Below are 25,343 nucleotides of genomic sequence, written 5' to 3'. Positions count from 1 at the left end.
TATAATATGAAGTTTAATATTAGAGTTTATCATATTAAGTTTATAATATAAGGTGTTTAGTTATATGATTTATAATATTAAGGTTTTTGAGACAGGTTTTCGGCGATAATTATATCAGAATTCATTTGTGGACGCGTTTTGAACCCACAAGTATGGTTCATCGTGTTGATTCGACAAATATATTCTGATATAATTATCCCAAAAACCTGTCTTAAAAATTTTGATATAAATCACAGAAATGACAATTCAATAATATTAAAATTGATAATATTAAAAATTATTAATAAAATTATTAATATTAAATTTAATATTAATTTCGTACTGTTTGAAATTATAACGGATAAAGTTTTTACACTACCACCATTAAGGAATGGCGTATTTTTAATGACTATCCACAAGAGCTCGCGGTCTAAAGATCACCCACTATCATTTAATCCCTGTTCAGAGAAACAGACAATAATTTTATTATTAACATCTCACAGGATGCGAGGGAACAAGTCTGAAAATAGCATGCCACGCATAATAAGCATCCAAGGAGTAATGGCTAAGTGATCAGGTTGTGAGGATGGGAGGAAGCACATCAATTTTGTGGCCTTTCACAGAAGCTTTTGTGTCAGGGAACACAATATCCTCCTCCTCATCCATTGAACCGTCCTCCAACACCCGCATAGGGAATGGCATCAGATGGCCCGGCAGATCCTCCACAGTCTCCTCCCGAACAAATGACTCCCAAATTTTCTCGGAGATCCGGCGCACCATCCTCACGCATTCAACACTCTCTGGATGAAGATATTCACGCCGCAGGCCTCCATTCTTATGCGCAAAATGTTCGTACCACAGAGACATTCGGTATCCGAATATCTCCCCTCGAGCTCGGCGACCCTGCTGGTTGATGTGCTCTGGCTGGTAACAGCCCTGGGCTATTTCTGTGTCTCTGGCTCCGTCCATGGATCGCTGGTTCAGATTGGCTGATCCTATGATAATATATTCATCATCCACTGCATAGCATAATAGAAAACAACAACATTTTCCGGCATGAGTAAGAGAATCAGGCGCATTCAAAAATATTAAATGTAAATATAGCGGGTCTGTTAAGATAGTTCAAGTAAACTTGAATTGATAAATTACCAGACATTTTCCAGCTCATAAACTCCAAAAAGCCCTGAAACTTTTCGGGTTCCATACCCTAAACAAAGAAAATGAAAAACCCGAAGAAACCCTAAACCAAGAAAATGAAATAGAGTGCCTACCTATCATGAGCTTGGCATGGACATAGATCATGGTTCTCCTGTGAATCTGCGCATTCCAGTAATCGGTCCCTTCTTCTGGTCTTTCTGGAGGTTCATATTCGCCCGGGAGCTTCACCTCCCTGTTCCCCACGCAGAAGAAATTCAAATAATCAGTCGGGCGGTACTCATGGTCCAGGCCCTCTTCCCTGAGTGCTTCGCCGATCATCTTATACATCATGCGCGCGGTGTTCCTGAACCAGTGCAGGATTGCCTGCACAGTATCCCCCTCCGGTATTCCCTCCGGCCACATTGGGGTCAGCACATACACGGCGAACCGCTCCCGGGCTCTGATCTTGCTCACTACCTTTAGCGCAATCTCAATTGGTATCAGATGCAGGCATTCGCAGTCCTGATCTCGGTCCCAAGAAGCGCAACTGCCAAAGAAGTACTGGTTCTGTATGTAAATGAAGTCCCTGGCTCGGCGAATGGCTTCGATGTAGGCGCACTGGATGCTTTTGTCTATTACTTGATCCTTTACAGTAATCAAACCCAGCTCGGGCGCTTCGGAGGGATTTGCAGGGAATCCGACCACTGAAGCATCGTCTATAGACCTAAAGATCTGAACATTCCAGGTCTCCGGACCTTCAAAATTTGTTCCAGGCGGCAATAGGCCTGGTAACTCCTCAAGATTTAGGAGCAGTGTGGGATCGGCCTGTTTTGTCCAGCGCTGAGTAAAATTGGTGACCACATCGTAAGCAGCAGGGCCCTGGATCTTAGAATGAGCGTCATGCCATGGCTCCCTAGGGCCTCCGTGCCGAAGATCCGTTCCCTTGTAATTGTTCTGATGAAAATCATCCCTGTAAACAGTATCAAGAGTCCTAAACAATGGATGGATCTCGTTATCATACCTTCCATCGCAGAGATCGATTCCTCCAACGAAGCTCACGACCTCGCGATTCTCAGAGCCATGGACGCGGGCATCCAAGCACACAGTCTTCTGGTGATGGGTAAACTCTGCTGCAATCTCCACGGTTTGGAATGCACTCAACGAACGGTCTGCGTGTCTGGGACATTGAAAACAGTAGACATTGGTGCCCTTGAAATATTCAAATGTCTCGTCACAGTGGGTTTGCATGAGTCCCTGATTTCTGAGAAGCTCCACGGCCGTTCTATCCTCCCAGATGAGGACCAGAACTCTTACTCCCTGATCCGCTTTCTTCTTCAAAAGTTCACCCAATGTCACAGTTTCTGCACCAGGGATCATCCTTTCCTTGTCCCTCACAAGCGTAATCTTGGTATTTACAGACCATCCAGCAATGTATATAAATTGCTCGGCTCCATCAATGTACTGGTACACTTCCTCCCACAGTCTCGGAGGCCTGTATAAGGCGCGCTCCTCACCATGACCTAACTCGATCCTGGGACGATAGTTTTCTGATAAGTGAGAATTCTGATACAGATTGACTCTGCATCCTTTCCTCTGCTTGAAATACACATGCTGGACTCCTGGGAAGTCTCGATCTCGAATCCCGGAACCCCAGTATGGATCTTCTGAGACTTGTTTGAACTGAAGGCGGGCATGGATCTGAGATTTCTTCAGCTGTTCGGAAAAGTCTTCATTATATAAGTCATACCAGCCCTCGATGACCTTGCCGCTGAGGATTTCTGAGATTGGGATCTTGGCTCTTCCAACCACTTGTGCAGAGATTTCCAATCCCTTCTTAACGCTGATAACCAGAGAAGGCAACGTGTAGGCGCAGAGTATGTGAAAAGTTTCGTTCCAAATTGGGTTTGTAGGTTCACGGGACAGAACTCTGGTTCTTGCAATTCTAGCAATACCAATATCTATGGTGGCATATAATCCACTGTGCTCATCTTGATGGAGAAGCTCCTTAACTTCCTCCCCCACCTGCTCAACAAAAATTCATCAGTTCTACTTCAAAGTTTTTACAAAATGATATGCATTCTTAAACAAAAGATCAAACCTGGGCTTCAGCAAGGTACTCACCTTGTAGAGAAACAAGAATCAAGAACCAAAACCAGGATCTTGGAAAATTCTCAACAAGATGTACTACTGTTCAGTAAACATCAAATACAAGATCCATAATCAAAGGTGGTTGACATCATTACCTTTCTCAGCAACCTGGGTAAGCCTCCATGACTGAGGTGCCTAGCTTCAAATATAGTGGCAGTAAGAGTACCATGAACTACTTGGGATGCCATTGGAGACCTGTATTAGAAATCTGTAAATCACAAAAGTAATGCAATGCACTAACTATGGAGATGTTTCAAGCTACGCAAATTTATAAGAGTACAGGGAATTTGAAGACCAGCAGGTTTTTAGACCACTGTTCAATGGAACATGTTTTTCTTGAAAATTACATGGAGGTTACTGCTGCTGTTCACAGACATAAAGTCAGAACTTCAATGGTGGACCACAATACAATAATTGATTCCAAAACATTGAGGACAAAGTTGAGTATTGATGTCCTATTTGTGAGAAGCCTTATCTCTTCTGGGAAAAGTTGAAATGGGCGTCCTCTCAAAAGTGTGGGCACCATGTGGGGAACTAAGAGACAATGGGTGATGATTTCCAAAAGATTTAAGGTGATCTACACTCGGATACCTTTATTATCCGTCTTTTATGAATGGTTTTGACCCATATTAGCGGTTTCCAGCTGTACACTGGATTCTCTGCTAACAAAATTGCAATTATTGCATGGCGCTGTTAGTTGTGGATAACATTCAGTACCGACAACCAACAAGTCCATAGACAGATAATGTGCACGTTGAAAGAAATCGACATTCTAGAAAGATGTTGTAATCTGTAAGAAAAAAGTGAGGTCGTCTTTGTAAGTGGATAAATGCTAAATGGTTTACGAGCAGAACTATTTTCGAGGGCGTTGTCTACGGAGCGGTAAATTTGCTCAGAAGATGCTGTAAATTTGCTTGGACAGTGTAAATTTGTTTGGACTGTCATAAATTATTGGAAATATTTTGTTATAGGATTGTTTGAATAGTATTTTGATGGTGGAATTGAATTCAGTGGTATCAAATATATCAGAGCGCCCCAAATTTTGAAGCTGGATAGTTGTAATTTAGATTTACAAAATCCGCCAGATTTGATCAAAATCCTGTAAGAATTTCCATAGTGGTAGAACTTGATTTTATCAAAATCCCGCCTAAATTCCCATTATTTTCCCATACAATCCTGGTGATAGAGCCTTTAAGCATATCATTCTCTTTTCTTTTTTTCAATTTTTAGACCATGACTTTTCTTCTTTTAAACAAGAAATTGAAAATGGTATATTATATTTTGAAAGTGTATAAATTTGTTATTTGTAAATGTAAATCAATTGATTTATAGAAAGCTTAATTTTAGCAATCTTTTAAGTTCAAATTCTTAGGGGCTTAGTTCTTATTATGATTTGAGTTCAAATTTCATGAGAGAGTTTTAGGGGTTTAGTCTTTATCATGATTCAAATTCAAATTTCATAGCAGAAAAATTGAGAATCGAAACTAATTTTGGGATAAACTAAATTACTCACAAAACCTTATCACATCTTGATGATAACATCTTATTAGAAATTGTTTTTACTATTTAACATTGGTGATAGCATCATACTATCCTACTACAAACTTCTATCCAGCCTAAATTCAATCTAGTTTTAAAAGTATGAAATTTCTTTATTAACATCTATTTTACTCCTTTTTACATAATTTTTATTAAAAAATTATCTTTTAAAAAACATTTATTTTATTTTTCATATAAAAAATAAAAATAACATTTTACTATATAAATTATTATTATTTAAATAATTTTTATTTATTTACTCATTAATTTTAAAAATTAATTAATTATGCATATTTATTTTTTAATAATTAAAATTCAATCAAAATCAAAATTTCCCAGAAAGAATTATACAATGTTGAATTTACAGTATTTTTAATTTTTTACTATATAAAATCAATACTTACAAACAATTTCCATTACAAATACTAAAAACAAGAAAACAATAATTAGATAGAAAACCATATCATTTCATTAAATAAAGAATAGACCGAGAACGATGTTTTTAATTAAAAAAAATTGCTTTTCATTTAATTGAAAAATAAGGCATCACTTTGTATCATTTGATGGTAGAAATAGATTCAACACCATTAACAACTTCTAAAACACCTAAAATTTTGAAATTTAACAACTATAACTTAAATTTAAAAAAATATTTACCAAATTTCCTCTAAATATAACTTTAATTTCCATAACTCTCTAACTAACTCCTCCCCTCATTAAACTACGCATTATTTAATGTGCTTTAAATGGTTTTACTGTTGCTGTGTTATACTCTCGTACCCTTCCTTGCCCTGGACGTCCAATATTTCGTGGGCTATATACTTGGCGAATATTTCGTGGGTTATTATTTAATATGTTTTAAAAGGTTTTAATATACAAAGATGTGGCATTACAATGGATGATGTCATCTATACTATAGTATGATAGTATTATTTGATTGTAATATAATATTATATTTTGTTATTTTGCTATTTTATATTAAACATTTAAAGGTCTAGTTTTAATATATCAATGATTTAATTAAGTGTAATGATTTCATTTGTTTTAGTGGCGTACTGATTTTTTTAAGTGTAGAATATGGAAGAGTTAAAGGAATTTGTGTTTTTTTTCAATATAATATTTTGAATTTTGAATTTGTTTGAAATTATTTCGAAATTCAAATTTTATTTTTATAAAATTTTATCGATAAAATTTAATCTTAAAATTTTAGCTAACTTAAAAATAACTTGTTAATAATATCTATTTTTAAGGTCACAACCAAGCCACATACCAAATTGGTGTATGAGACCCACCTCCGTGCACTGATTTGACTGCTAAGTCTACGAAGGCATACGTACTCTACCTCCCTTTGGTTTTTGAACCTGTGACCTCTTAGGAGGAAACACATGCTCTTAACCATTAGGCCCACTCAAGCTATATAAAACTTATAAAATTTAATTTTAGAATTTTAATTAACTTAAAAATAAGTTATTTTATCATATTTTGCAAAAAAAAATATGTGAATGTTACATATCATATTTCACCTTAAACTCACATTTGATTTATCATTTGACTTATTTAGAACTAAAAATGCCCTGATTAACTTTGGGCTAAATTGCATTGAATATTGTGTCTATTATTAATTTAAATAATTTAAATAATTTTTTTAAATTATGTATATAATGAAATAATGTTTCAAACTATGTTTCAAACTCCAAGATGATCCTAGCCATTGATTAAGTTTTAATTTTGGTCGTTGGTGCTCCAACAATGAATTATAAGAGGAAGTCGATGGGCACTTGGAGAAGACACTACTGTAGTTCGATATTTTTGGCAGATCAATTTCCAGAGAGAAGCAACAGTTGCTAGAGAGCTAGAGATCGAAGCAGGGTCGCTAAGGGGCAGAGACAGTGATCCATAGGAATTTTTTCTAGGTCCGGAGAGGCAACAACAAGGGGTTGAGTTATTCCCAATGAGGTAGCACAAAGGAATGCACAGTTGCTTCAGAAGTAATTCGATTTTGTTGGAGAGAAATTCAATTTTAGTTCTAGGGGTCGGGCAGAGGGTCTAGAGTACCATAAAAGCAATTTCCTCAGCAAAGACAGGCGGAACGACTACATCAAAGGCAGTTCAGAGGCTAGACATCATAGGGTCTGCGCAGAGCAGCGTAGAGGCTGACACAAAGAGTCCAGAAGGACAAGTTTCTAAAGAAAATTCGTGTCGGGGTTCCATATGGAGGAAGGGTAATTCCTTCAAATAGTTTTTCCCAGATTTTCTTGTTGTTTGGATTGCTAGTTGGGCATCTATAGATTGTACTCAGATTTCACTGTTGCATAATAAAATAAAACCCTCATCTGCTGCACTGGTTTTCCCACATTGGTTTTTTCGGGGACTTTTGTCCAAAAATAACGGTGTTATCTTTATTGTGTGTGTGTGTGCTAGTATTTTCTCAAATTCCAACACTATTTTCTTCTATAGTTTATTTATGAAAATCACAATGTGAGTTATTTGGTATTTTTCGTAGCAAATTGCAAATAAATTAACAATTAGGAAAACAATTTCTAGTTGTTGTGATAGATGAAATTTTCACAAAAACCCACCTAACCAAGGCCCATGTAGCCAATGCTTACTCAATCTCTCAAATCCATAGCGCCTTTCGATTGACCCTCCATTCCAAATCCAAAAACATTTATTCTTCTCCTTTCCCCTGACCATAGTGTCTCTTCCCTATATCCAAGGGTTCACTAATCTTATTTCAAAGGTTTTGATTAAAACCAATATAAATCTATTTAAACCCCTTAAAACCCTTAAGCAATTATTTAGGCCTGCTAAAGACAAATTTGACCCTATGTTGGGCCCAAGAGTTTATCAAATCCCCTACTCCCATGGAAAGTCATACATAAGCCAAAGTGGAAGATCATTTCAAACCCATGTTAAAGAGCATATTGTTGACAATTTTCATAATCAAATCTCTAAATCAGATGTAACTTCAAACACTCTCAGAATTCTACACATCTCATTTGTTTTGATAAAACCAAAAATTTGACTTCCATTTCCTTTTACTCTTCTCGAATAATCAGAGAAACATTTGAAATAGAAAATCATCCTATAATTTTAATCGTGAGGATGAATATAAACTTAGGAAGTCAAGTGGAAAGTTGTTAAATTCATCATCTCACTAGTAAAACCCCTAGATCCCACTGCTCCTAGGGCCTTAAGCTGGTTCCCCTTAGACAAATTTTAATATCATTAAGTCTCCTATTCATTGTTTATGAATTAACCTTTTTAATCTTATTTCCATCATAATGGCCTCTACCTAGATATTTTCTTATCATTTTGTTTCATTCCCCTGTTAACCTTTATTTTCATCTCTTGATTCTGTTGAAACATTTCACTGTAATCCCCTCATATTTTTTAATCATTAATGTAATTCCAAAATTATGGAATTAATAATATAATAATAATAAATAAATAAATAAATAAAATAATAAAGTGAAGGTCATAATAAATAAATAAAAGAAACTAATTTATTAATAAAAATTAAAAGAGTGAAATAAGTAAGAGTAAATTTATGGAAAAAGACAAGGGAAAACTTAAAAGAAAAATAAAAGTTACATGACGACACATGGATTATGTGCGTGAAGATTTTCCTTCCATTTTTGGAACAAGTTGTTTTATTTAATTGATGAGAAGGAAGATGTGAGACATTCTTTTCCTGGGAGAATTCTAAGATAGGAGGGATTCACTGACAGAGGTAGTTGGTTGAGGGATTGGGGTTGACCAATTGTAGAAAGACATAGTGCAACTAAGCCTATTATTTGCTGGATCAGAGAGTGGTGCATGTCAGTTTGATCTCCACAGGTTGTAAGTGAATCAAATTTTCATCTCGCATATATGTTCTCATTACGGTCTACAATGATGGATTATGTGATTATTTATAAAATCTTCTTTTTATTTATCAACTAATGATTTAATTTTATGTATATAATTTGTACTTAATTATGTTTGAAGTTTGGGCCTTTACATATGATATCAAAGCAAGGTTCTAACCCTTAGGGCCTATAAACCTTTCCACGTAAAAGTGAAAATAATTACAAAACTAATCATAAAATCCATAAAATTATTACTTCTAAAATATTTATTAAAACATGAACATAATCTCTAAAACCCCTTTGTAACATAATATGGCAATTTGATCCATTTCTAGAAGTTACCTACCATTGATCTATGTGTTGCATATTAGTTGAGGGTAAAACAAGTGAAAAATGGATAAGTCTGCAACATTAATTTCCTATGTCACTTTTGGTAAGGCGTGCTATGTTAAAAACTGAAGACATAGACTTTATTAATCAAACTAAGCAGCTCTCAGGGAAGGGCTTCACCTGGAGAGTGCCTCTGGCATAACACTCTACACATTCATCATTAATCTCCATGAATAAATAGTTTACAAGCAAATAGGGAGGTTAGAACAACCACCTAGAAAATAGGAACAAATTCCTAATCTAAGTCTCACACCTAACTAATTAATTGACTCTCTCCTGGAATACATTTCTCCATTAAATTTAACACTCCTCCTTAATGGAGAAAGGGTTCACTAGCACTCCTAACATCTCCCTAAATAACTCAAATTTAATTCTTCCAAGAGGCTTAGTAAAAATATCTACAACATTGTCACAAGTATTACAATATTCAATATGGATTTCCTTTGACTGAACCTTCTCCCTAACAAAGTGAAATTGTGTATCAATATGCTTTGTGTTTTTATGAAACACTGGATTATTTGCAAGTTTGATTGAGCTCTGGTTATCACATCTGATAACAGTTTCATATTTTTGTTCTTCTCCAACATCCTGGAGAAGTCTCCTCAACCAAACTGCCTCACATGTTGTTGCACACATTGCTTGATACTCTTCTTCTGTTGAAGACAATGATATAGTGCTTTGCTTCTTGCTGCTCCATGCAATGACCCCAGACCCAATGCTGAAAGCATAACCTGTTATGAATCGTCAGTCATCTATATTTCCGGCCCAATCTGAGTATGAGAAACCTATCAATCTAACATCAAAAGAATCAATATATTTAATACCAAAGTCTAAGGTTCCTTGAAGATACCTTAAGACGCCTTTTGATGCAACCCAATGATTCTCAAGAGGCTTTGACATGAATTGGCTCAATACATTGACTGCAAAAGCCAAAACTGGCCTAGTTGTAGTCAAGTAAATTAGACTCCCAACCAGTTGTCTATACAATGTTGCATCGACCTCCTTAGAATCATCAATATTTTGAAGTTTGGTATTCTTTGATAAAGACACTGATGTTGCTTTGCACTGATCCATTCTAAAAATTTTCAATAAACTCCTGACATACTTTCCTTGAGATAGAAAAGTCTGGCTAGAATCCCTCTAGACTTCAAGACCCAAACAAAAGTGTAACTCTCCGAGGTCTTTCATCTCAAAAACCTGTGACATCTGCTCTTTGATTTCTTTAATGAGTTCATCAACATTTCCTGTAATGATAAGATCATCTACATATAAAGAAATCAAAACAATTTGCCCCTTTTCATCAAACACAATATACAGATTAGGGTCACTCTTGCTTCTTTTATAACTATGTTGTAGGAAAAATGAATCAATTTTATCATACCACGACCTGGGTGCCTGTTTTAGCCCATATAATGCTTTCTTCAATTTACAGACTAAATGTTCCTCCCCCTATTTAACAAACCCTTCAGGTTGCATTAAATACACTTCTTCTTTTAATTCCCCATTTAAGAATGCAAATTTCACATCTAGCTGGTGTATCATCCAATGATGTTTGGTAGCTAAATCAATTAACATTCTAATTGTGTTTAATTTAGCTACAGGGGTGAACGTTTCCTCATAGTCAATGCCTTCTTTCTGCGAGTACCCCTTTGCAACTAGCCTAGTTTTATATTTATCTATAGTACCATCTGCTTTAAATTTAGGCTTGTATAGCCATTTGCAACCTATGAGTTGTTTTCCTTCAGGTAGTTCAACTAGATCCCAGGTTTTGTTTTTTAGTATTGCCTCATATTCCTCTTCCATGGCTACCCTCCATTCACTATATTGACTTGCTTCTTTATAATTAGAGGGTTCGACAACATTTAACATACTAGTTATAAGAGCATGATCCCTATATCTTGCTAGCAACTGAATTTGCCTACCTGATCTCCTGAGTGGTGGACTGGCTTCAAATCTGTTCTGATCATCCCTTGGTGGACTTGGCCTGCTACTTGCATCTCTACCATCCACATCGTCCTTTTTTGCTGTTGTTTTTGTTGTTGCTGCTACGCATGGTTGTCACTATCATCACTTTTATCTTCCACCAACAAAGGCATGTGGCATTCTTCATTTTTTCTTTCATGGTTTCCATCATCAACCTGCTCATGGAATACCACATCTGTACTTGAAAACACTTTATGAGTAGAGGGATTAAACAATTTATAAGCTTTAAACTCTGTGCAGTACCCAAAAAAAATGCATTTAATGGCCTTTGAATCCAGATTCTTCCTATCCTGTTTTACAACATGAGCAAAAGCTTTGGAGCCAAAAACTCTTAAATGATTAACTGCAAGCTTAAAACCTAATAAAGCTTCGAATGGAGTTTTAAAATCAAGGATTTTTGTTGGAATCCTATTCTTCAAATATACTGTAATATTTATTGCTTTTGCCCAAAAGCCATTAGATAGGTTCTTACCTTTTAACATGCTTCGAGCACACTCCATAAAGGTTCTGTTCTTCCTCTCTACAACCTAGTTTTGTTGAGGACTGTGGGGTACTGTGAACTGCTGAACTATCCCATGGTCCTTGCAATATTTGATGAAACCACCCTTCTTATATTCTCCCCCTTGACCCGAGTGGAGAATTTTGATGAATTTTCCTATCTGTTTTTCAATCATGCTTCTGAACTCTTTAAAATATTCAAAAGTATGACTCTTCTTTCTGAGAAAATATACCCAAGTAAATCTCGTGCAATCATCAACAAATAATAGGAAATAATAGGCACCTCCTAATGACCTTGTTTGCATCGGCCCACACAAATCAGTGTGCACAAGCTCTAGTATATCTCTCTTCTTTCTATCTACATTTGCAGGAAACTCATCCCTATGCATCTTCCCAAGAGCACATGCTTCACAATCAACATGAACATTCTTTAAAACATGAAGACCATTGACCATACCTCGTTTATGAAGTAGCAGTAGGTCATTGAAATTGATATGACCAAATCTTTGATGCCATAAGTCTTCTGCAGTCATAACTGATGAGGTCAAGGCTTGGTGTGGTGTGCTTCTTACATTCAGCTTATACAATCCTCCCACTCGAATACCTAATGCAATTGGCTTCATACAATCCAAAAAATCTTTAAGAACATAATAAGACTTAAAAAACTCTACCTTAAGGTTTTGATTTGTTATCATAGAAGCAAAGATTAGATTCTTTTTTATTCCAGGTACATACATAACATTTTGAATATATCTAATATTTCCATGAGGAAAAACGACAGGAACATTACCATACCCTTTGATCTGGTACCCTCTATCATCACCAAAGTAGATATTTGCACCACTGCTGGTTTCTTTAAAATTCTCAAACTAATGTCTATTACCTGTCATGTGAGTGGAATCTCTCGAGTCCACAAACCAAGTTTCTGCTTCATCATCCTTAGCAAAGAACTCGGAATCAAATACAAACACTCTGAGATTCTAATTATGATCTTCATCAACAAAGTGTCCTGCATGCTTCTTATGTCTATAATGACCTTCATCAAACTTCTTCTTCTGACATTTTTTAGCTATGTGACCAACTTTACCACGATAAAAACATTTGGGTCTTGAATCACTTTTGTTTGAGGACATACCTTGAGGTGGTTTTCTTTGTGGTGTACTTTTGCCTTTCTATCCTGCATTTTCCTTCCCTCTTAAGGGCTTCCTTTTTGCCATTAGAGGAAGATCTTAACTCTGGGGTTTCAGAGTCATCTGCTTCTCTTCCTCTTGCATCAGGATTCTTGTCAATTCTTTGAAATTGGGGGCTTTCTCTCTCACATTCAAGCCTGTGATAAACATCTGATAGTCATCATTCATACCATTCATGGTGATTATGACCAGATCAGTGTTTGACACTATCTCTCCTATGTCGCCCAACTTATCTCTAAGCTCCTTGATTTGAGAGATGAGCGTAGCCACTGATTCATTCTCCTCCATTTTGATGGAGAGAATCTTGCTTTTCAAAAACAACAGGCGATTTGTGTTTTTGATCTTGTACAGGTCCTTTAGGGTTTTCCAAATGTCGTTTGATGATTTACATTCACAGATGTGAGGGATAATACAATGTTTCACTGACAATTTTAACATCACTTTTGTTTTGTTCTCCCTCTTTTCCTAGTCCTGGATTGTTGCTGTTGTTCCTCCTGTAGCTAGGGTCAACTTCAACTCATCACCACTTGCAATCATTCATGCGTTTGTCCCCTCTAACAAGATCTGCAACTTAAATTTCCAATTCGAGTAATTGGATCCGTCAAGCTTATTGCTCTCGTTTAGATATGCCTCTGCCATATGGTTATTCATCTTGACAAGTCTCCCTCAAGAAATAAAAAATTCGACCTCCAACGATTAAAAAACGGATCTATCTCCAGATCCAAGGAGCAATCTCAAAAAAAAATGGGTGCTCTCTTAATAAATGAAAAACTCCTTTAATTGGATGCCAAAAAACAAGGTCCCCATGGAAACCCTCCATTTTTTAAAAATATGATTCCTTTTTTTTACATATATAACAAATCTCTATCAAATGCGCCCAACAATTTTTTTAAAAATGTTATAACCCAAAAAAATTTGTATCCACTGCGTTGGTCTCTAGCTCGGACAATGGCAGGCCAGTCAACGATTAATTCAGCAACAAGCCACCTCTGCAATCGAATTGGCGTAGGCTGTTACACATGCTATAATTTTAATTCCCTACTGCATCAACAAGCCACCTTTGCAATCGAATTGGCATAGCAAGGGCCTCGATTGTCGCTCTACGCTCACTGCCTCTTGTGGATCATCAACCACTTCCACTATGCATGAAAAAGCACCAACAGTTTGCTCTGGCTTCACGAAGCCAGTCAGTTCCAGTCCCTTCGTTGCAACCACGCGGTCACCAACTCCATTGCTCCTTCACTCGGCCTCCCAACAACCTCTAGAGCACACAGACGGATACACCAAGCTGCAACCGCTACACACGATCTCCGACCCCTCATCGTAATAGTTTGCCTATTCGCCCTCAAACGCAGCTCGTCATTGAACCCTGCAACATTATAATGCACTGATTGATCGAAAGCTCACAACACCCACTTTGATTGAAGTACACTAGATCCGCTACACCAGCACACAAATCCTCAGATATGCAGGCCCCACTTGGCCCCTACGTTCCAGATCCACGCTTCCTTTGTAGCAGATCACGTCTCTATGCTCACTGCACCAGATCCGCTGCTCTCAGGTCACCACTGATTCACTTGAACAACAACACACAATGTCAACTCTCCACGGCCACGACAGTCAATGGGTTGGTCAACAGAGTAACGCGACTTCCTTTCCAGGATTTGCGTTGAAAGAAATTTCTTTAAGTGAAAGCCAAACATCGTGACTTTCTCTCATAGAGGGGAGTTGGTTAACACCTGAAAGCACGTTTCTTCAGACAAAAAGAGCGTTGATCAAGTAGAGAAAGATTTTCTCTATACTTTCTCCGTGCTCCGTCAGACAAAAAGAGCGTTGATCAAGTAGAGAAAGATTTTCTCTATACTTTCTCCGTGCTCCGTCTCCTCACCAGGCCTTCTTTGCACTACTCAGGGCCACAATCTTGCTCCAAGCACTCACCTAATCACCAAAGCACTCTGGTTTTACTTTACTCAACCATGAAGCTCTGATACCATGTTAGAAATTGAAGACAGAGACTTTATTCATCAAACTGAGTAGCTCTCAGGTGAGGGCTTCACTTTGAGACTGCCTCTGGCAGAACGCTTTACACATTCATCATTAATCTCCATGAATAAATAGTTTACAATCAAATAGGGAGGTTAGAACAACCACCTAGAAAATATGAACAAATTCCTAATCTAAGTCTCACACATAACTAATGCACTGACTCTCTCCTAGAATACATATCTCCATTAACTTTAACATGCTAACCACGCCTTAAATGGGATGGTTTTTCTAAGCAATTTTGCTTTTGTGTGAATCCCCTTGTAGTTGGCTCCATATCTCCATTAACTTTAACATGCTAACCACGCCTTAAATGGGATGGTTTTTCTAAGCAATTTTGCTTTTGTGTGAATCCCCTTGTAATTGGCTCCATAGAATATAAACCCATCCCTTCCTAAGTACCTATTGATAATGACCTTGATTTCGAAACACTATTGCGATAATTTCTGCAGCTTGAACCACAATGGCATGTTGACCCACACTCCATAACTACTGGCATGCCTCCATTTAAACCCTCAAACTTAGTGTCATAACGTCCATTTACGAAAGGAATTTTGCAACCACTTGTAAACCCTAAGCTTATAGTAGGGGTAACCCTCCTCATAGCCAAATTGCTTGATCAAAATATCTTAGACCACCTTGTTCTTATCGTCATGGTTTCCAAGCTCGGTTGTGTTGGGAGAAATTAATTCAAGTACATCTAGCTAACTCTCCTTTTTCTAGATTCTTTTATTACTTATTATTTTAATCTTTATACTATACCTCTTTTATTACTTATTATGCTGATCTTTATACTATAGCTTTTCCATTTGTTGTGAAAATCATTGTACATGTTTATTTTACACCCTAGCCTTATGCAACCATGTGTACCCAATACTTATATGCATTTAACCTTTATTTATATTTAAAATCTCTTTTATAAATAAAAGGGTTATAAATTTATATAGATGAATTATTTAAGATAGAAAATATGTTCAAATAATTATGAATATAAGTATGGGGGATTTTCGCAGTGCATTATATTAGATATCATTTTTGGGATTCAACTGCGTTAAGTAAGTCATTCAAAGTATGACCATTTCCATGAGAGGTAGTCGTAAAGTGACTAATTTCTCATGATTTTTGAATAGTTCACTTAGCACTCATTGCATCGGGTGATGCTCACAGGGGTGAAGAAGTGGGATTGAAACTAGTGAAATGTGGAGAACGAATCACATAGCGTCAATCATCACTTCCGGGGCTTGCACCCGGTAACCAGGACTTCCCAGGAGGTCACCCATCCCAGAACTCCTCTGGCTCAAGCGCGCTTAACTGTGGAGTTTTTCCCCACAATCAAGCCCACTTAGCTTGCTACCCCATTTGCAAAACCTTAGCAAGTATTGTGCCTCATGAACCATTTAGGTAGAGATCCCTTGACTCTTTTTGAATTTAAGTATGGGGGATTTTCGCAGTGCATTATATTAGATATCATTTTTGGGATTCAACTGCGTTAAGTAAGTCATTCAAAGTATGACCATTTCCATGAGAGGTAGTCGTAAAGTGACTAATTTCTCATGATTTTTGAATAGTTCACTTAGCACTCATTGCATCGGGTGATGCTCACAGGGGTGAAGAAGTGGGATATGAATATGTTTTTATTCTCTAGACTTCGAACTTGGTGATCAGCCCTGGGTTCCCCCTGAAGGACCACCTAATGAAGTGGCACCCATGTAACTCAGGCAAGGAGCCCTTGCACCCTAACTAAATGATGGACACCCCCAGCAATGGGGTTGCGAGTCATGTCTGCCCCCTCAGGCCCACTCGTTCATCACCAGACGGGTGGCACCACATTGATTGAGGCAAGGCAGTACCCTGGCTCCCTAACATCATCTGTGAATCTGGGACACCCTAGCAATGTGCTGGGAGAGAAAACCTGGTAGTCCTTGAGGGCCCACATAATGGGTGGTAACCCCATAACCAATCAGCAAGGCAGCCTTGCTCCCTAACCTCATACGTTCAGAGATGGTTCAGAAGCGAGGCACATACGTTCAGAAGCGAGGTCCGAAAAGTGATGGTTCATCTTGGTTCCAACAAGGCATGGTGTTCCTGGGTTTGACGCCATCTCAGGAATGAAATTGGTTATACTCGTATGCGGCTCACTCAATGCAGTGCAATATTGAGCTTGAATCAATAATGAGCGCTTAAGTCATTAGGGTGCAAATAATAGTATGCCACACCTTTAAAAAGGGCCTCAACACCCCTATGCCTTGCCCTGGAATCACTAATGGCACTGAGTCAAGGTGGGCTATCATTAATGAGGGGCTTATCCTCCTAGCAGGCATAGTTCAATTACATGTGGCTGGGTGCCCGGGTTAGCCAACCAGGGCTTTGTGCCTTAGCGGGTGTTCCATCAGTTTTTGTTAAGCTTAGGTCCAGATGACCTGAACCTGACTTCCCTAACCTTGATGGTATCCTAGCGAGGTACAAAAATATATGAGGGGACCCTTCGTCTTTTTGGTCCCATTTATGAGGGGACCCTTTGCTCACACTCACACCTACAATCACATTCACACCATCTCACTTATTGATGAGGGGCGTTTATCATGGGGGTTTTGGTCAATTTCGGAGGGGTTAATAACCCCTTCTTTGGAAGGGGTTGTGAAGGGGGACCTGTTTCAGGAGACCCCCTCAAGGTGGGGCCCCATCAAGGATGGGTGTCCCATCAAGGTGGGCCGAAGGCTCAAGGTGGGGCCCCATTGGTGGATGGTTGGAAGGTGGGGTGAAGGGGGACCCATTTCAGAAGACCCCCTCAAGGTGGGGCCCCATCCTACTTAACGATGCATGAGGGGCCCCATCAAGGCTCGGGGCTCAAGGTCAAGGAGGGGTCCCATCAAGGCCCCTTCGGGCAAGACCACTGAAAATCTTTCATGAATGCCAATGCTCAAGAGAGGGACATGATTGTGAGCCATGCTCTCCAAAGAACATTGGAAACCAAAAAGAAAACAACAAACATTTAATATGATTAAATTTATTAAGTAATTATTACATGCACTTATGTATTTCATGGATGCACTTATGAAATAGCCATATACCTTATATACATACTTAGTATTATTAGTTTATTGTTTACTAATCTTATAACCATATACTTAAAAAAAAATACATCTTTTATTAATTTTTATTTTTTTTAACATATTATATTAATGACTTCTTCCAATATAATCATTCTACACACTAAAATAAATAAATAAAATATTATATCTCTCATATACATAATCATCCTACCCAGACTGAAATAAATAAATAAGAAAAAACCACCCTTATATTTCCAAAAACCCTGACTTCTTATATTTCCAAAAACCCTGACTTCTATAGCGTGCCGCTGGAAAAAAGAAGAAGAAGGGAATATCTAATCTTACCTTGTTTGATAAAGAATCAACTTCATTGTTTATAACAATATACCTTTTGCATGCACTTATTATTAATTGGAATGAGTTTATGGTTCACTAATCTTGTTGAGAAGATGTATTTATTATATATCTCAACTTTTTGGATTTCCGTTGATAATTTAGCATACCAATTCCATAAAATTAATGTGGTTTAAATATATATAATAATATCAAATCAATGAGTACCAATTCCATAAAATTAAAGTGGTTTAAATATATATAATAATATTAAATCAATGAATGAGTGTGGTTGAGTGTAATGCGCTGTAATCTTTTACGTTATAAATAGCAATGTAGGTTGATGCCATTCATTTTCAGAATATTGTTTTTAGAATATTCGGTTAAGACAAATATTTGAATTATGTATATTCTAAAACCTCAAAATTAAGAACTAAAATTTTATCAAAACTCTACTAAGGATTAAACGTTGGAGGAAAGCTCACTTCATTGAAAGGAGGAAAGTAAAGAAAAGAGGACAACAAAATTTTTTGAGGAGGAAAACACCAGAAGCCAAGTAACGAAAGGGGGAGGAGAGGGCAGAAAAGTTAAGAGGCGAGAGCTCAGATCCAACTTTTACTTAATTTCCAGCCATCTTCCCTATTAAGGTTTTTGGCATGCCTCTTGATCTAGGTTCAGGTGTGAAGAAGGACCTTACCATGACCTTTTACTTTTGTGATGTGTTAAAATTGCTTTTTAAAAAAACATTAAGGAACACATTTGCATACGGAAAAGAAGAGGAACATAATAATCATCAGCGCATGAAAAACATAAGTCGTTGTTAACGGAGTTCGTCCAGGAGGGACTATGTCTCCGGGCCCCAATCAAGGTGGTGTAGGCCGCTGCATTAGGTGCTGTCAATAAAAGTGATGTACACAAGGGTTCGATGTCTCGATCATACAAGGAAGAAGGCCCTCACGCATGAGTGGCTCTAAGAGATATTCCACAACTAGAACTCTCAATCAAAACTCCTATCAGTATGACACCAAACATGCATGGTGCGCATCCCGCCAACATGGCACAAAAAGGGATGTCAAAGCAAAACACATGCACAACGACAACAAGAGTATCCCAGAAACATACAATAAGGGATCTCAAAGCATAAAGTACATCATATGAATATTCCACATAACACGAAGCAAGGAATCATGACAACATGAAAATAAAGAAGATCCTGCATCAATATCAATCTAGGATCTGCAGCATAATGTAAAAGAAGAAATATATGAATAAATCATATACCTCACACCAACCACGGTCCATCTAAAGATATGAATGAAGAAGTGGATAAAAACGATCCACAGTGAACATCTGTTCACATCATCATTGCACAGACACAGTTCGCTCTCAATCTGTCACGGTCTCACTATGAATGGCCATGTGAAGGAGCGCTGTGCTGAAGCAACTGTCAAAGTGCTGAGGCTTGCGGAAACACTGATCTCACAGCATCAATATGCAAGTGGAATAAGTGATCACAGAAGAATCCATCAAGGGATCATTAATCAACAGATGAATCGATCACAAGAATCAGTCAAAGAGAAGAATCGATCAACAGTAACATAATCGATCATAAAGAGAGAATCACTCGAGTCTTCTCGTTCTGTAGCTTTATGGCTATCTGGCCCTATATCACTTGGGTTTATCTGCAGCTCTGTGAATTTTCCAGAATTTCAAGCACTCTCTAGCTATCATGCTTCGTTGTAGCTCTCTGCAGTGCTCTAGCTATCTCTGTGCAATGCCTGGCCCTCTCGTTCTGCGGCTCTCCATCGACGCAACCTCCTCATTGAGGTCTCTGGCACTCAAGCTCTCTAGAATTCCCCAACACAGGCTCTCGGGCTCTTCTGGCACTGTCTCTCCTGCCTTTTTCCTTTGGCACACCGCCCCCGCATCTCTGTTACCCATCGTGTTTTATAACACGTTTTTGGGACAAGGCCGCATCTAAATCGGAGGTCTGTTGGCTTGTAATAGAATCCGTTTGTATAGAACAATCGACGGGTGCAACAACCGTTAAAAATAGGCCTTTTATCGTTTTACAACGATATGACGAAAACCTGAAAAAACACTGAAAATCATTGAAAAATCCGACAGTTCGAATTTCAAAATTTATAAAATCGGACTTATAAATTTATCGAGTCCAGGATATATCACAAGTCGGGATCGCAAGGCGTCGATCGCCGATCGTCGATGTCGCCGATTAGATCTGGACCGTTGATTGGTTCCGGATCAGACGACTGAGATTGCGTTGCTATATCGCTATCGCTGCGGCCCGGGTCCTTCGCTGATACATGGTATATGCTGACGCCGATCGATGATCGCTCCAATCGCCGATATCAGCGATTGCTAATCGCAGAGTCTAAAGTCCCGTTCATCACCGATCGCATAACTGTAAAGTGCCTATTGCATAACTGTAAAGCGTCGATCGCCGATCGCATAACGATACAACTCCTATATTGCATCTATCATGCCCTCGACTCCGATATCGAAGATCGCTGATCGGGGGTCCTAAAGCCCTGCCTTAATTCTGCCCTTTGGACTATGTTGATTGTGATTTGCCTCTTAAGGCTTAAAGTCGAATTTTTATGGAAAAACCTCATTTTCTTAAGGATCAAGCTGAACTTCGTTCGCGATAACTTTTTCATCTAGGCTCGGATTGACGAACCATTTGCACCTCCACGATCAGGAAGATGAGCTCTTCGATCTGGTCCTGGTTCGACATTATTCTGATCACTTTTTATTTTTGAGCATTTCCATGCCAAGGTGTCTAAAGATCCACCTGGATCACCTCTCAATCTCAATCGCTTCTATGAGCTTCTTGTGGTGGAAATGACCAATCTTAGCAATGACCTTAGATTCTTCAATGCATACATGATGCTTTGATTTCTCAGCATGTCCCGCAAGGGCTGATGTGCAGGAACGATTGTGTCTAATGTCAGTCGCATGCTCACTGATCCTCTGCTTAATGGATCTTCCAGTTTCTCCAATGTAGGGGATACCATAGGAGCAAGGAATAAGGTAGACCCCTTTTGAGTCCTTCGGGTCAATAGGGTCCTTAACTAACCTAAGAGAATTTTTAATGGTATGGAGAGGTTTGAAGGAAGAAGAGACATTATTCTTCTTAATAATATGGGCAATCCTATTGGTGGTACCTTGGATATACGGGAGATGAACCTTAGAGATAGGATCAGAAAGGGCAGGTTTAACCCTCCGTTCTTTGCTAGCTTTGCGAAAGGCCTTAAGGCTATGGGATCTGCTATACCCATTATTTTCAAAAACCTCAATAAGATGAGATTTCTCTTGATCAAGGTGGTCATCATTAGAGATTCTTAGAGCACGGGTGGCGAGAGTGCTAAGAACCCTGAATTTCTGAGCACCCCGAATCTCTGCGCAGGGAAATGATGAGAATGGGTTAGTTTATATAAATAAATATAATGAGTCAGTTTATATGAATAAATATAGGTTATTTTATACCTGGCAGGGATGGTTTTTTTAAAGTTATTTTATTTATGTTTAATTTTCTTTGGTATATAAAATAGTTTAGATTTATTTTAATTTTAAATTTATTAAATGTGGAGAGAATAAATCTTTCAAGATGCAAATTTTTTTTGAGTGTAAAATTGATGAAAAATTTGCACCTAATTTTTTTTAATAGATCCAGAATTAAAATGGATGTAGGCTAGTTATATATTATCACATTATTGACAAAACCATGATTCTTATAGCAAAATACCACCAAAGAGTAAATTCACTTTATGATCTCAATACTGTAACAATATTTATAAACATTAGTTTGTTATAGTTTTTTAATTTAATTTTAAATAATTTGATGTCTCCAATTTTATTTCATTTATAATGTTTACATAACATTACATTACAGCATCTTTTCCATATTGAGCTAGACACCTTTTCCATATTAGGCTAAATGCATTTGGACCCAATCATCTACACAAATTTATAATGGGTAATTAGATGTTGAATATATATATATATATATATATATATATAAGAAAAGAAATTAGAATTCACCATTGATTGATTGTTTGGACATTATTTCAATATAAAAGGTTGATTTAACAATAACTAAATTTAAGAAATAATTAGATATAGATTAGTTGGTTTGAGTGAGATTTAGTTTTCACTAGATTTGAACTTCAAATCTTATGGGAGGAGTTAAAAATAGAAGCCACTCTAGGGCAATTAAACTATCCCAATAAATGTCCAAACATCTCATATAAATAGACCAGCTAGCTATAGCTTAATCTCAACCTACTTTAGAAAAAATAATAAGTTAACCCTATCAAATTCAGAATACAAAGCATTAAATGCTGGCCCTGTAAGAGAATACTCATTGATAGTACCTTTGAACAAAGTTCCATGACCCTCTTGTTATTGGTGTTTTTATTTAATTGTTATAGCAACTAGAACATGACAAGAATTGAGAAGCGGAAGCTCGAGACACGGATGAGATGGCTGCAAATTGATTCGAAACACCAAAATTCTAGAGGCCTGAGTTGGTGATGGGAATTGCTTTCATATTGCTTGTATAATCCAAAAAATAGTAAAAATTCTGACATGATTTTAATAAGAGTTAGATAGAAATTCTAGAAATATCAGCATTCAAGATTTTGAATGCCCTTGACATTTTTGATAACGCTAAATCCGTTTATACCATAAAACACTATTCAAACAGTCATATCATCTAATATTGTAGATAAAAAGTGATCTTTCTCCTACTGGGCTTACACCATTGATAAACCATTCTGCACTTTGGCATTGCCACTGTGAGGGTTGCTGGCTGCCAATGTATCTCGCCCTCGCCGTCAGTTTCTGTTGTCACTGCATTTTTTCATTTGTAAGCTTTAATATAATTGTCACGGTATTTTTTCATTTGTCAGCTTTATTTATATTAGTATTTTTGATATTTAAATTTATTTATTTTATTAAAAATTATATTATTAAAGTAGGAAAACATTAAAAATTATATTATTAAGGCAGGAATGACCAGTTGCCCGCCGTTTTTCATGCCATATTATGTTAGGTATTATGTTAGGAAAAGAAGTGATTTTCTAGAAAATATGGAAAACAGAAACATGTGGCTTCTTCCCTTCTTCCCATGGATTTAATTTAGTTGGATTTTGCAGAAATGATGGCAAATAAACCTTTGTAGTTTGTTTTATAATGGATTTAATTTATTTAATTTTTATATATATTCTGGTTGATTTTGTACGTGTAATATGGGATTGATTTTGAAGGTTATTATTATAAGTGTAATATGGGATTGATTTTGAAGGTTATTATTATAAGTTTTAGGTGAATGGGTCATACTAATTAGTTGTTTTTAGTGTGATTTTTTAATTATTTTTGGTGGATTTTTCCCTCTCTAATTTCTTTAAAATTCGATAGGAATTATTGAAATCACAATTTTGATTGGTAACCCCTGCACAATTCAAGTGCCCTAAGGATTTTTCAGGATGCTGAATCCATATATACAGTCAAAAAATCAGTTTAAATAACACAAATCAAGATTTCACCTCAAAATTTTCCTGCAGATTTGTCACATGAAAGTCTAAAAAATCGCACTAAAAACAACTCTTCACATTAAATAGACCACCAACCAAAGATTTTAACATAACCATGTTCTATAATTTATTTTTTTTAATATCTCCTAAAAAAAAATTAATTTCTTAATATGATAGGTATAATATTAATTTATATTTTTTAAAATAATACTATAACCTACATAACTCAGTTTATATATATATATAATATATATAATTTTTTTAAATCTATTTTAATATGAGATATATTATGAATTTTTGTGGAAAATTTATCATAATTTAGTTGTCAAATGAGCATCTTTGATAACTTATCAAATTAACTATGAAGCCAGTTATCACTTGCTACTATCCATATAACTTAGTTATATATATATAATTTTTTAAATCTATTTTAATGTGAGATATATTATGAATTTTTATGGAAAAATTTATCATAGTTTAATTGTTAAATAAGCATTGCTGATAACTTATTATAAATTAGCAATAAAGATAGTTATCACTTGCTATTATCCAATAATACAAACTAACACATCATCGTTATTAAAAAACCACACCACCTAAAATTATGTAAAAATAAAAAACTCTTAACAAATCAGATGGTCTCACTCAAAATTTAAAATACCTTTGAAACAAAACACAATCATGATGAAAAACAATTCAATCAAAATGTGAAATTTAAAATACCTTTGAAACAAAACACAATCATGATGAAAAACAATTCAATCAAAATGTGAAGCATTATGGACACAGCATACCATTCTGAGTTTTGGATGGGGAAGGAAGAAAGAGGCACCTCTTGAACCTTCTGAGCATCCAGCGAATCCAGCATATGATTATAAATGAACTGCCAAGGATGAATAATGTGTTCAATGCAAATGCCAGATAAGAGAACTCCATCTCACAATCTTAAAGATGTCTGAACCCCAATGGAAACTCTTAACAGTTTCTCAATAATACTTGTGCCATTGAACAGCAATGATGAATGCTGATCCATTGACATATATATGTATATTTACAAAACACCACCGGTCTGCTTTACATCACTCACCTGCTTTTACTTTATTCTTCCATTTTCTGCTTCCTGTCATTAAGTTTCAACTCTCCTGTCCTTTAAATTTTGGTTTTCATCTTTCTTTTTTCCTGGTCGGCCCTTTTCTTTATTCCATTTTTTCATCTTTAAGTCACATTCCTAGGCAGCTGATTCTTTCCTTCCCACCGATTATCAGTTCCCACCTCCCTTTTTCTTTGAATATATACCTTTCAAATAAAAGATTTCTCTTAATTCTAGTCACAGTCATCAGCACCAGATAATTTAATTCTCCTCCTTTTTTTAAAATAATTTTTCTTTATCCTTTTAGTCATAGTCATCAGGAACCGATTATTTAGTTCTCCTCCCCTTTTTTTTAAAAATATTTTTTTCCCCTTAATCCACTTTTTTCATTTTTTTAACGCTGCCTTTGCCAAGGATCATAGGATTTGTTGGCTGAAAATTCCTTTCACCTCATATTAATTCATCCGATTTGGTAATCTTTAAAGTTGTTTCCTAATACCATAATATATGAATTTGATTTTGAAAAACCAATTTATTTCAATCTCTGTTAGTTA

At 36.6% G+C, this 25,343-nt stretch overlaps 1 protein-coding gene across 2 annotated transcripts; it reads right to left on the bottom strand.

Moving 5' to 3' along the window:
* Nucleotides 1-440: 440 nt before the first annotated feature.
* Nucleotides 441-24,681, bottom strand: LOC149265707 (phospholipase D alpha 1-like). Of its 2 annotated transcripts, none has more exons than XM_089429697.1 (4): nucleotides 24,532-24,681; nucleotides 3,360-3,459; nucleotides 1,251-3,138; nucleotides 441-998 (listed from the first exon to the last, which is right to left on the bottom strand). In XM_089429697.1, exons 1-4 carry the CDS (start codon nucleotides 24,633-24,635, stop codon nucleotides 553-555), a joined length of 2,538 nt encoding a protein of 845 aa, XP_089285823.1. In that variant the 5' UTR covers nucleotides 24,636-24,681; the 3' UTR covers nucleotides 441-552. The 2 variants fall into 2 exon arrangements, with proteins under 2 accessions (XP_089285823.1, XP_089285825.1); XM_089429699.1 differs by lacking the exon at nucleotides 24,532-24,681 and adding an exon at nucleotides 3,612-3,784.
* Between the last annotated feature and the right edge of the window lie 662 nt (nucleotides 24,682-25,343).

This window comes from Pinus tabuliformis, chromosome 6, assembly GCF_031772625.1.
Source record: "Pinus tabuliformis cultivar Carrire ecotype Pingquan chromosome 6, CPIR1, whole genome shotgun sequence".
Taxonomy (NCBI): Eukaryota; Viridiplantae; Streptophyta; class Pinopsida; order Pinales; family Pinaceae; genus Pinus; species Pinus tabuliformis.
This window is presented reverse-complemented; position numbering and strand designations above follow the sequence as displayed.

Excerpts from the sequence above, each read along its gene's own strand:
- LOC149265707 (XM_089429697.1), bottom strand. The coding sequence starts at position 24,635 with ATGGAGTTCTCTTATCTGGCATTTGCATTGAACACATTATTCATCCTT. Across the intron at positions 3,139-3,359 it reads TACCCAGGTTGCTGAGAAAG|GTGGGGGAGGAAGTTAAGGA; the intron begins GTAATGATGTCA and ends TTTGTTGAGCAG. Across the intron at positions 999-1,250 it reads CCATGCCAAGCTCATGATAG|TGGATGATGAATATATTATC; the intron begins GTAGGCACTCTA and ends TATGCTATGCAG.